The sequence below is a fragment of the Corythoichthys intestinalis genome, chromosome 18, assembly GCF_030265065.1.
Source record: "Corythoichthys intestinalis isolate RoL2023-P3 chromosome 18, ASM3026506v1, whole genome shotgun sequence".
Classification (NCBI taxonomy): Eukaryota; Metazoa; Chordata; class Actinopteri; order Syngnathiformes; family Syngnathidae; genus Corythoichthys; species Corythoichthys intestinalis.
In genome coordinates, this window is record NC_080412.1 from 44,848,782 (window position 1) to 44,860,922 (window position 12,141).

Genomic DNA, 12,141 nt, shown 5'->3' on the forward strand with positions numbered 1-12,141 from the left:
TTAAAATCCGCTTATGGGTAATACTGTACATGTATTCGCATGGGAGTTACATGAACGAATTAGCAGATATAAAGGGATTTTTTTATTCTAACACTCAAATGTTGCAGCCTTAGCCATACATCCATCCTTCCATCCAAGAGCTCAGAAACTCAAATTTCAGTCACTTGAATTAACAATCCTGCCAAAACAAAGCCAAACAGACCATTTAAGAAGTCATTTCCATGAAAGGCAGCCAACAAAGGCAAATACAGTAAATCTGTTGATTAGTCACTCTTGACTGTTGACTAAACTACCATGAAGTGAACCAAAAAACAGTCAATCCACTGATTGGTTAGGTGAAAATGGTTTGTGTTAATCAGGACAAAGATGGCAGTTGTCCATGGGTTCCCTCTGTTGGTACGTTATATAAGCACTTGCACATTTCTACTCTGCATACCAAAAATAAAGTAACACGGTTAATTATAGTACAATTGTATAAGGAATTTGAATTTATTCTAAGCTCATTGGCTGCTATTGACGACACTAGCCGATGAAACACTGAGGCCTATTATGCTACTGTATTCTGAGTCACGAAAAAAAACCTTGATAACAATGTTTTTGCAGAAAATTGGACACTTCATCAACACTTCGTCATTGGGTTCTAAATTCATTACTGCAAAAGATGCAGATTAATCTTCCGATTTTCTAATAACAGCCATGAAGCCTAAATAGAAGTGCCCAACCCACTTTGTGCCTATCTGGAGTTATACAAGCACGTTCAGAGGAGCTCATTGATCCAAAGGATTGCTTTGTGTCTTTTTCCTGCGTGTGTGCTGGCATATGTGTGACACCCCTCAAATCTGAACTGAAAAAAGGCTGGCTGTCCAATCGGCACGTGTTTTTTCCGCCCACGAGACCGTATTTGTACGGATGATAGGTGTTAAGCAGCAATAAAGACTTTTTTTTCCTAGTGTGAGAATTTGGACTCACTTTTTTTTTTTTTTGCTGTTTTCACGCGGGTCAAAGCTCCTCTTGCTCTTCTGAGAAATTCGCCTTTCCTGAACTTGTGAGTGCCCCCTCAAAAAAAAAAAAAAAAAAAAAAAAAACGAAAAAAAACGTTTTTTAGGAAATGAGCCAAAGTAGCAGAGAGTCATTATGCCCGGCGGGGGACAAAGATGTGCAGCCAAACTCGGAGCAAAGTGGCTTTTTAGCCCAAAAGTCAACAGGAGGGGAGAATAGCCGCTTGAGGGAAGCCGACAACGTTTGCTGTCAGAGGACGGTCGTCCTTCGCAAGGATTCGGCTCTAGCCCCGCGCCGCGTGGGCGACAGTATCGCTACCCTCTCGGAGACCGCCCGGGAGCTCGGCGAAGCGGTGTCCGTGTCTATGGGGCTTTCCAACGAAGAGGTGCACTCACTCCCCCGGGGCGCCTCCAACGACCATCTTCAGTCCGGGTGTTACTACCAAGCGGGAGCCGCTATGTACAGGTGCTCCCCGGGGCAAGAGTCCGAGTCCAGGCAGACGTCTTTGGAGCACTCCAAGTTCACGCACGGCAACTCTTGCGAGTTAACTTCCAGACAGCACGAGCGCGCCAATTTATCCACCGCACCGACGTGCACTTTCACGGCGTCGTCGTCGTCGTCGGCGCACCCGAACCTCGAAGTGGTACCTTACGAGCCCCCGTCTTCGGGCTTCGTCGCCGGGTACCCGTTTGGCTCCACTATCAAGTCAGAGGAAGCGAACGACGAGACGCAGTGGGGCGGCAATTACAGTCAAGGGGCCCGCTTCAACTCGCAGCTTTGGGGGTCCAGGCAGTGCTTGTCGACGCCGCAGTCGGGCGGAGCGAACGCGGCGTTTATTTGCGAGCCGTACGAGAGGAGCTCCGGACGTAACGAACAGTGGTACCCCGCCTGTGGCATGGTAATGCCGCCTTACCCCGGCGCCAGCAGCATAAAAACCGAGGAGGCTCCGTGGCTAGATGTCACCTACAACGACTCCAGGTAAAATAAAAATAGAAATAAAACACGCACTTTCAGTTAACTTTTTTTTTTTTTTTTTTTTTTTTTTTTTTATAAATGTGTTCCTACTTTTAAGTTCATTCATGGGGCCAATGAAATGAAAAATCCAGACAATATTCATAAATATACTAGGGCTGTCAAACGATTAAAATTGTTAGTCGAGTTAATCACAGTTTAAAAAAGAATTAATCGTAATTCATCGCAATTCAAACCATCTGTAAAATATGCCATATTTTTCTGTAAATTATTGTTGGAATGGAACGAACAGACACAAAACGAATATATATATTTATCATACTGTACAAAAGTTCTGTATTTGTTTATTATAACAATAAATCAACAAGATGGCATTAACATTAACATTCTGTTAAAGCGATCCATGGTAGTTCTTAAAAGATAAAAGTTAGTACAAGTTATAGAAATTTTATATTAAAACCCCATTTAATGTTTTCGTTTTATTAAAATGTGTAAAATTTTCAATCAAAAAATAAACTAGTAGCTTGCCATTGTTGATGTCAATAATTACACAATGCTCATTATGCTGAAACCCATAAAATCAGTCGCACCCAAGCGCCAGCAGAGGCCGACAAAAACAAAAAAAACACAATTAACAAGTGGACATTACACTTTGCTGTCATTTTAATCTGTTTGAGCGGGGCATGTGCGTTAATTGCGTCAAATATTTTAACGTGATTAATTTTAAAAATTAATTACCGCCCGTTAACGCGATAATTTTGACAGCCTTAATGTATACATTCAACATACTGTACATAAGTACTGTATTTTTTTATTAGAATAATAAATCAACAAGATGGCATTAACATTAACATTCTGTTAAACTGATCCATGGATAGAAAGACTTGTAGTTCTTAAAAGATAAACGTTAGTACAAGTTATAGAAATTTTGTATTAAAACCCTTCTAAATGTTTTCGTTTTAATAAAATTTGTAAAATTTTCACTCAAAAAATAAACTAGTAGCTCGCCATTGTTGATGTCAATAATTACACAACGCTCCTGGTGCTTAAACCCATAAAATCAGTCGCACCCAAGCACCAGCAGAGGGCGACAAAAAACACAAGTAACAAGTGGACATGACACTGTGCTGTCATTTTAAGCTGTTTGAGCGGGGCATGTGTGTTAATTGCTTCAAATATTTTAACGTGATTAATATAAAAAAAATTAAACACCGCCCGTTAACGCGATAATTTTGACAGTCTTAATGTATACATTCGACATACTGTACATAAGTACTGTGTTTGTTTATTAGAACAATAAATCAAGAAGATGGCATTAACATTAACATTCTGTTAAAGCGATCCATGGATAGAAAGACTTGTAGTTCTTAAAAGATAAATGTTAGTAGAAGTTATAGAAATTATATATTAAACCCCTCTCAATGTTTTCGTTTTAATAAAATTTGTAAAATTTTCAATCAAAAAATAAACTAGTAGCTTGCCATTGTTGATGTCAATAATTACACAATGCTCATGGTGCTTAAACCCATAAAATCAGTCGCACCCAAGCGCCAGCAGAGGGCGACAAAACACCAAAAAAACACAAATAACAAGTGGATATGACACTGTGCTGTCATTTTAATCTGTTTGAGTGGGACATGTGCGTTAATTGCGTCAAATATTTTAACGTGATTCATTTAAAAAATTAATTACCGCCCGCGATAATTTTGACAGCACTAAAATATACAGGCCAAAAGTTTGTTCGCACCTCCTTAAATGCAACACAAATGACGGTTCCAACCCCAGTGATAAAGCAATAAATTCAAGGGCGTAGGTTTGGCCTTAACATTGGTAGGGACAATATATCAGCATAACCTGCATGTACACTTTTTGGTGGGGATGGGACATTAATAAGACCAAACAGTGTGGATGAATGGGGGTCAGGGCTACATTTGTCACGAATATAAACCTAATTAATTGATAGGCTAAATAATCAATGCAAAATAAATCTATTGATTTATACTAACTTTCATATGTATTGTTTCAGGTGATACATTGTTCCATTCAAACCTTTGTTTTCAAAAACTACTTAAGAAATAGTTTGAAAACTTCCAGACTAAATGTCTGGATTTAATTAACAAATTCATATTTCAATATTTGAACATAACTCACATTATATTAAAATACACACAATAAATACAAACGTGTTAATAATCCCTAAACTATCCAGGAATGGAAAAAAATAAACGTTTGTCGTAAGACCACTGACATTGTTGAGAAATTAATATAACAAATGTACAGTGCCCTCAAAAGCTCAATCTTGGTCTCACACAAAAATACACACGGTCTCAGGCTTCAACTGGAACCGTGTGCTTTGGTCAGATGAGACCAAGATTGAGCTTTTTGGCAACAAACACTCTAATTGTTCACTTCATGGTCAATCTTGGTTACACACAAAAATACACAGGGTCCCAGGCTTTAACTGGGACCGTGTGTATTTTTGTGCTTTGGTCAGATGAGACCAAGATCGAGCTTTTTGGCAACAAACACTCTAAGTGGGTCTGGCGTGCCACAAAAGATGCTCATCCTGAAAAGCACCTCATACCCACTGTGAAGTATGGGTGTGGGTCAGTGATGATGTGGGGCTGTTTCGCTTCCAAAGGCTCTGGGAACCTTGTTAGGGTGCATGGCATCATGAATGCTTTGAAATAGCAGGACATTTTAAATCAAAATCTGTTCCCCTCTGCCCGAAAGCTGAAGATGGGTCGTCACTGGGTCTTTCAGCAAGACAATGACTCTAAACAAATGGCCAAATCTACACAGAAATGGTTCACCAGACACAAAATCAAGCTCCTCCCATGGCCATCTCAGTCCCCAGACCTTGTTTTGTTGGCAAAAGGGTATTAACACCAGGGTTGCTAATAATTGTGACACACATTATTTGATGTCAAATAATTTTTTCTTTATGTGGGATTTTTTCCCCCACTGAATGAATGCACTTGTATTGAAGGTTGGATTTTTCTCTTTTTTCCATTAAGGTCCCATATTATTTGAATAGAAAAAAAATTATTAGAAGCTAAAAAACACATCTTTTTCAGGGGTGCCAATAATTATGGAGGGCACTGTATAATATATATAAAAATGAATTAAATATAACAAAAAAACCTCTTAGTCCGAGAATAACAGAAATAAGTAAAAATTAAGCCTTCCTTCAGGTAAGACTCAACTGCTTTTGTCCACAAGCACAGCCAAACTCCACAAAGAACTGAAAGCTCCTTTGGGCTGCTTTGAAACCACATAAATAAAATAAAATGAAAATTGGGGAGAAAGGGATAAACCTCGGTTCACTACATTTCTCACAGTTTAATTCATGTTAACACTACAAAAAAGATATAGGAGGACACTTCTCTCAATGCAAGTTTTGCAGGTTAGCAAATTCACACAATTTAATGTCTTGCTAACGCTGATACAGATCGGACTTTCGGTTGCAAAATTAGTGGTGTGTTCCCCACCTCCACATAATTGACGTCTTTTTACATTAAGAAAAGTGGCAGCAGCTGCTTTGAAGGGGGTGGAGGAGGAGGCAATGGGCTGTGTGTGTGTGTGTGTGTGTGTGTGTGTGGGGTCGCAAAGTCATCAGCCAATCAAACGTGCATTTGAGGGGGAAAAATGGATTGGCACACTTGGCGGCGAAAAGGGGCAAATGTAAGTCTGAACATAATGAAAATAATTCACTTCATAATGGTAGGGTCAATTCTATTATTACAACATATGGGGAGAGAATTTCCCAAATTACCTATATCACTGAAGTTATTCATAGATGTCATAATCTATATAACTGAAGTTATTCATTGATGTAATAATCTATATAACTGAAGTTATTCATTGACGTCATAATCTATATTTATATATCATGAAGTCTATGAGCCATTATATAATGCAAATGAAGTTGCTTACAAGTTAGTGGGGACAAGTTGAGCATCCTGAAAAGTTGGTCGTGTTCTGTCCCTATGCAAACCTACGCCATTGAATAAATTTAACTAGCAGTCTTTGGAGCCTTTTGCTAAAGTCTTACAATCCCTCTCTCAAAAATTAGAAATATCGTGGGAACCAATGTGGGGAAGAAAGGTAGTAGTTGATCTTTTTCTTAACACCCTATGTTATTTCCCAACGCAGAGAAGATATATCAATTGGTGCCACTACGCACAGTCATGGTTGCACTTCCCATCACGCATTTGGGCAGAACAGTTAAATGGCTACAGTATCATTTATTGAAAGCTCAACAAATACACTAGATGGCAATATTTAGTCACATTATACAAAGTCACAAGTCTTTCTATCCGTGGATCCCTCTCACAGAAAGAATGTTGATAATGTAAATGCCATCTTGAGGATTTATTGTCATAATAAACAAATACAGTACTTATGTACTGTATGTTGAATGTATATATTCGTCCGAGTTTATTCATTTTTTTTCTTAATGCATTGCAGAAATGTATATGATCGGGAAAAATTATCGGGAATGATTGGAATTGAATCGGGAGCAAAAAAAAAAAAGCAATCGGATCGGGAAATATCGGGATCGGCAGATACTCAAACTAAAACGATCGGGATCGGATCGGGAGCAAAAAAACATAATCGGAACAACCCTACTCTTAATGTTTCAGACACATATTCCCACAAAAAACAGCTAAATATACCTATAAACTAAATTACGAATGAATTAAAAAGAAAAAAAAAATACATCAAACAAAAACTTAGCTTATGTTGGTCCTAACAGGGAGCACCTGAATTCAGCCATGTGAAATGAGGCATACTAGAGGACAGTATATCCACCCAAATCCATAAAACTAAATGCAAACACTTTCAAAATTGACCATTACAGTACAACGCCACTTTAAATAAACGAATACTCAAAGCGACAAAATTTAATTCGAATCATTTTTTCCAATCGAATACTCGAGTTATTCGATTAATCGTTGCAGCACTACTTTCAGTAAGAATTTACGATGTAAATAGTCATGAAAATAAAGAAAGCGCACAAATGAGAAGGTATGTCCAAACTTTTGGCCTGTACTGTATTGATTTCATTACATTTAACTGGAGTGTTAAGGAGATTTTACACCTATAGTTGTTGACATCCCAAATAAGATTTTCCCCTCAGATAAAATTTGGACTACTTTGTGTACGTTCATAACATAACTGACGTTAATGTAATACAACAACATGAACAGAAAGAGTTGTTTGCCCGACATTAATAAGCTGGGCTCAAGTTTGACCTCTAACCTGTTGATGAATTAATATTATTTCACGGTGACAAAATGGTGGCTTAAGGCTTTTGCTTTGAAGTAAGCATTTTGGTAAAATTTTAGTGTACTTTTAAGTTGAATGTTGCGTTGTCACAGTGTTGGGACGTGGTGGAGTCAAATGCAGAGGCGAGGCGGGGTGGTAGATATAACTCAAAAAATGTTTTAATTAGGGCTGTCAAAATTATCGCCTTAACGGGCGCTAATTAATTTTTTAAATTAATCACGTTAAAATATTTGACGCAATTAATGCACATGTCCCGCGCAGCACCCATGAGCATTGTGTAAGTAATTATTGGCATCAAAAATGGCGGGCTACTAGTTTATTTTTTGATTGAAAATTTTACAAATTTTATTATAACGAAAACATTAAGAGGGGTTTTAATATAAAATTTCTTTAACTTGTACTAACATTTATCTTTTAAGAACTACAAGTCTTTTTATCCATGGATCGCTTTAACAGAATGTTAATAATGGTAATGCCATCTTGTTGATTTATTGTTTTAATAAACAAATACAGTACTTATGTACCGTATGTTGAATGTATATATCCATCTTGTGTCTCATCTTTCCATTCCAACAATAATTTACAGAAAAATATGGCATATTTTATAGATGGTTTGAATTGCGATTAATTGTGATTAATTACGATTAATTAATTTTTAAGCTGTAATTAACTCGATTAAAATTTTTAATCGTTTGACACCCCTAGTTTTAATGATAGTCACCAAAAACACAAATTACAAAAAAAAAAAAATTGGGGATCAAAAGGCAAGGAGTATGAACAAATGACGGGGTATCAAAATTTACTAATCGGAGGAACAGGGACACAAGGGCTTGGACGCTGAAATAGACAATGACGCACCAAGGACTGACAGCACATGGGAAACTTAAATACAGACATGGGGTAATGAGACAATGAGGCACAGGTGGGTGGACACACGAGGCAGCGGATTGGTCAACAAACAAGGAGCAGGCACAACAGGTGAAATCAATGGGTAATCACAAGGATACGACATACTAGGGCACAAACTTGACAGGACTTAACTCGAGGCATTAGGGGTGTGACAAAATATCGAAATGGTGATATTAGTGCCGCAGCGATTAATCGTTTAACTCAGTGCTTCTCAATTATTTTCTGGTACGACCTCCCCCAAGGAAGACGTAAATATTTTGCGCCCCCCCCAAACTCTCTGCCGCCACTGTAAATAGTATCATTTGTCGATAAAATTATTGTTATAAGTACGCATCTGTTTTCTACTAAAGAAAAAACAGTAATATAAATAAATGAACTTAGAATAAAGTATAACTTTATTAACATTGTTTTGTTTGTAACAGAAAAGACTTAACGCTAGTGATGGGATTTTCGGCTCTTTTCGGTGATCCGGTTCATTTGGATCGTCTCAGTGAAAAAGGCCGGCTCTTTTTGGCTCTCAAACGGCTCTTTTAACTTTAGCTTTTCTTTTAAATATTTATGACAAATTTAGCATATATTTTGATAAATGACTTGGTGAACTAAATATTGCACTCTACTGACTGCAAATAGCAACAATTATCAAGCAAATAAAAGGGTTTTTTACTTATTTTATTGAACATTAAAAAGGCTCCAAATAATAAACAAGCAACAAAATTAAACTTCAACAACAATCAAACATGCTGCATCATAACAAAAATAGTGAGTAGTAACTGCAACAGCAGCAGCAAACAAAACAAACTTAAGCTACTCCTTGCTTTATTTTAACAAACATAAGCTACTCCTTGTTTTATTTTAAATTTGCATTCAAGAAAACTGAATACTTCAACTTGGACAGGCTGATCCGGCTCCTTCTCTCAGTAATTATTTGTGCAGTCTTTTAGCTAATTCCAGATTTTTTTTTCTCATAAAACCTGCAGATGCATGTGTTGACTTGCATCCTTCATTAATTTTTTTTTTTTTAATTTCAAATTTCTAAATTAGAGTCTCAAATTAATGAAGTTCTAAGTGTATCAAATGTGATACATTAGGCTATAAGGGGTTAAGTTTGCAGACATGGCATTCTGCCCTATTGTCATGTGACTTTAACCAATTAAAATGTCTCCAAATGTTTCTGCGTTTTCTCATCTTGAAGGCCTACAAACCGTGTTCCTGTGTCGTCCTTTCGTAGATAGATAGAGAGAGAGCGAGTGAGAGAAGGGAAAATGACCGAGCCGGCTCTCGAGGGAGGGTGCCGGCTCTCATCGTTCACTTCAAAGAGCCGGCTCTTTGCACCGGCTCGTTCGCGACCGACACATCACTACTTAACGCGCATCAATTAGCCTGAATTTTTAAAAAAGTCACATCCAAATTGTAAAAATACACTCAAGGTACATTTTTGACCATTTCATACTGAAAAATAAAATGTAATAAAATCAGTAAATAATAAAAAAAAATCAAATAGATTAGAAACATTAACTCATGAGGACAATATGCCAAAACATTTGACCGAAAAAACACAATTATATAGAAGAAAGAAAAAAAAAAGTGTCTTTGGACAAAAGGAAGAGTGTGTTTGGACAGAAGGACAGTTTTTATTTTCGCTGCTCACAGTATCACCTCATTTGCTAACAGTGCTCACTGGTTTACTGATATAACACGGACAAAGCGGGATGATTGTTGGCAATATTCGCCACGTTTTCGCTGAAAAAAAATCAAGCGGCTTATCAATGATATTGAGGTCTAATGTAGGGTGACCAAACGTCCTCTTTTGCCCCGACAAGTCCTACTTTCACGGAGTATCCTCGTCGTCCGGGCGGGTTTTATGAATTCATAAAAATGTCCAGTTTTTATGATTTTTCACGGGACCAATTTGAAGAGAATGCCGCTGGGTGGCGGCGCCTGCCTGCGATGACATGGCTCCTGGTAGTAGGGAGGGAAGGAGTAGTTCTTCTTGTTTTTTTGGCAGTTTACCCCTATCATGAGGCATTACCGCCATCTACTGGGTTGACGATTTGGCCATAACGCTTGAAGTTTTTTACGATAAATACGTATATAATGGCAACTGTTGACTTCTGTCGGAGCTTTGACTGTAAAATCCCGTTTGGTGTCGCATCGTTGCGCTGTTGATGATTGTAAACTTTTATAGCAAAGTTTGACTTTGCCTCAGCTAGCTATCAGTAAGCTAAACCGCGCTAGGCATTATTGGAAAAAGTAGTTTTGAAGTGCTACGTTTGGAAACATGCTGGTTGAATAGTTTGTCAGTTTATTTCGTTTTTTGTTTGTGTGCAATCCAGAACATTGAATGAGAATATCAATTGAATGGGAATAACAATTTGTCAAGGACAATTGTCGTGATAGTAATTTATAAAAATGTTAAGTTGGCACATAGCCTACTGTGTGTATGTGTATTGACTGGACTACATTTCTTGGGGGCTGCATTATATATTATACTTGTATATATATTTTTTAAAGTCATTATTTATTTAATTTTTCTTTTCAAACTGCATTTTTCCATCCAGAGTGAGGGGGCACACGTTAAACATATTAAAGTGATATAGGCATCTTTGGGTGAACTTAGTATCTTGAGGCCGGGCTGAGTGTCCTCTTTTTTGGAAATCAAAATATGGTCACCCTAGCTATAATAAAGAAAACCGGTTTAGACCCCGACATCCCGACCAACTACCGGCCCATTTCAAATCTGCCTTTTCTATCAAAAATACTGGAAAGGGCAGTTGCGTCACAACTCCGAACCCACCTTACCGACAATAAGCTATTTGAACTTTTCCAATCTGGCTTCCGCTCACAACATAGCACCGAAACAGCACTTCTCAAAGTAACCAACGACATCCTCCTCTCCTCGGACTCCGGACAACTCACCATCCTCATCCTCCTGGACCTCACTGCTGCTTTTGACACAATCAACCACACCATCCTGCTCTCCCGACTAGAATCACTACATATCACTGGCACTGCACTTTCCTGGTTCCACTCCTACCTCACTGGCCGACAACAATTCATCAGCATTAACAACTGCACGTCCCCTGCTGTTTCCCTACCACAAGGTGTCCCCCAAGGTTCCGTTCTTGGCCCCCTCCTCTTCATTCTTTACATCCTCCCCCTTGGTCAGGTCATCCGTAAATTTGGACTGCAATTTCACTGCTACGCCGATGACATCCAAATATACATCTCCACTAAAACCATCTCACACAGCACCAAAACTACACTTCACAACTGCCTCAGCGAAATCAAATCCTGGATGCAACTTAACTACCTTCAACTCAACAGCAACAAATCTGACATAATCATCATAGACCCTACAGCTCACATCAAAAACAGTCAATTCTCCCTTACCATTGACAACTGCACCCTCCCTCTCTCAACACACTCCCGCAACTTAGGTATCATTTTCGACAATAAACTAAGATTCGATCAGCACATCAACCACATCACCAGAACCGCCTTCTTCCACCTTAAGAACATAGCCCGCCTCCGCCCCTCCCTCACCTACTCTGCTGCAGAAACCCTCATACATGCATTCGTCACCTCCAGACTCGATTATTGTAACAGCATTCTTTTCGGATCTCCAGCCAAACTCCTCAATAAACTACAATATATCCAGAACTCCGCTGCACGCCTTCTCACCCGTACCCCCTACAGGAATCACATTACCCCCGTCCTTCACAAACTGCACTGGCTTCCCATCTCACACAGGATAAATTTCAAAATCATCCTTCTCACATACAAAGCACTCAATAACTTGGCTCCTCCTTACCTCACGGACCTTCTCTGTCCCCACACCCCCTCCCATCACCTCCGCTCATCTAATGGAAACATTCTCGCACTGCCCCCACAAATAACACACCGTACTTGGGGGGACAGAGCCTTCTCCATTGCTGCCCCCTCACTTTGGAACGCACTCCCTAAAACCAT

At 38.7% G+C, this 12,141-nt stretch overlaps 1 protein-coding gene across 2 annotated transcripts in view; it reads left to right on the forward strand.

The window, feature by feature from the left end:
- The first annotated feature begins 822 nt into the window (after positions 1-822).
- LOC130906380 (androgen receptor-like) overlaps positions 823-12,141 on the forward strand; it is an 83,383-nt gene continuing 72,064 nt past the window's right edge. Inside the window, exon 1 of one of the 2 annotated variants that reach the window (XM_057820660.1) lies at positions 823-1,977. In XM_057820660.1, coding sequence (XP_057676643.1) covers positions 1,109-1,977 — 869 coding nt within the window. In that variant the 5' untranslated portion in view covers positions 823-1,108. The remainder of the gene's footprint in view (positions 1,978-12,141) is intronic. The other variant, XM_057820659.1, reaches the window with a different exon arrangement.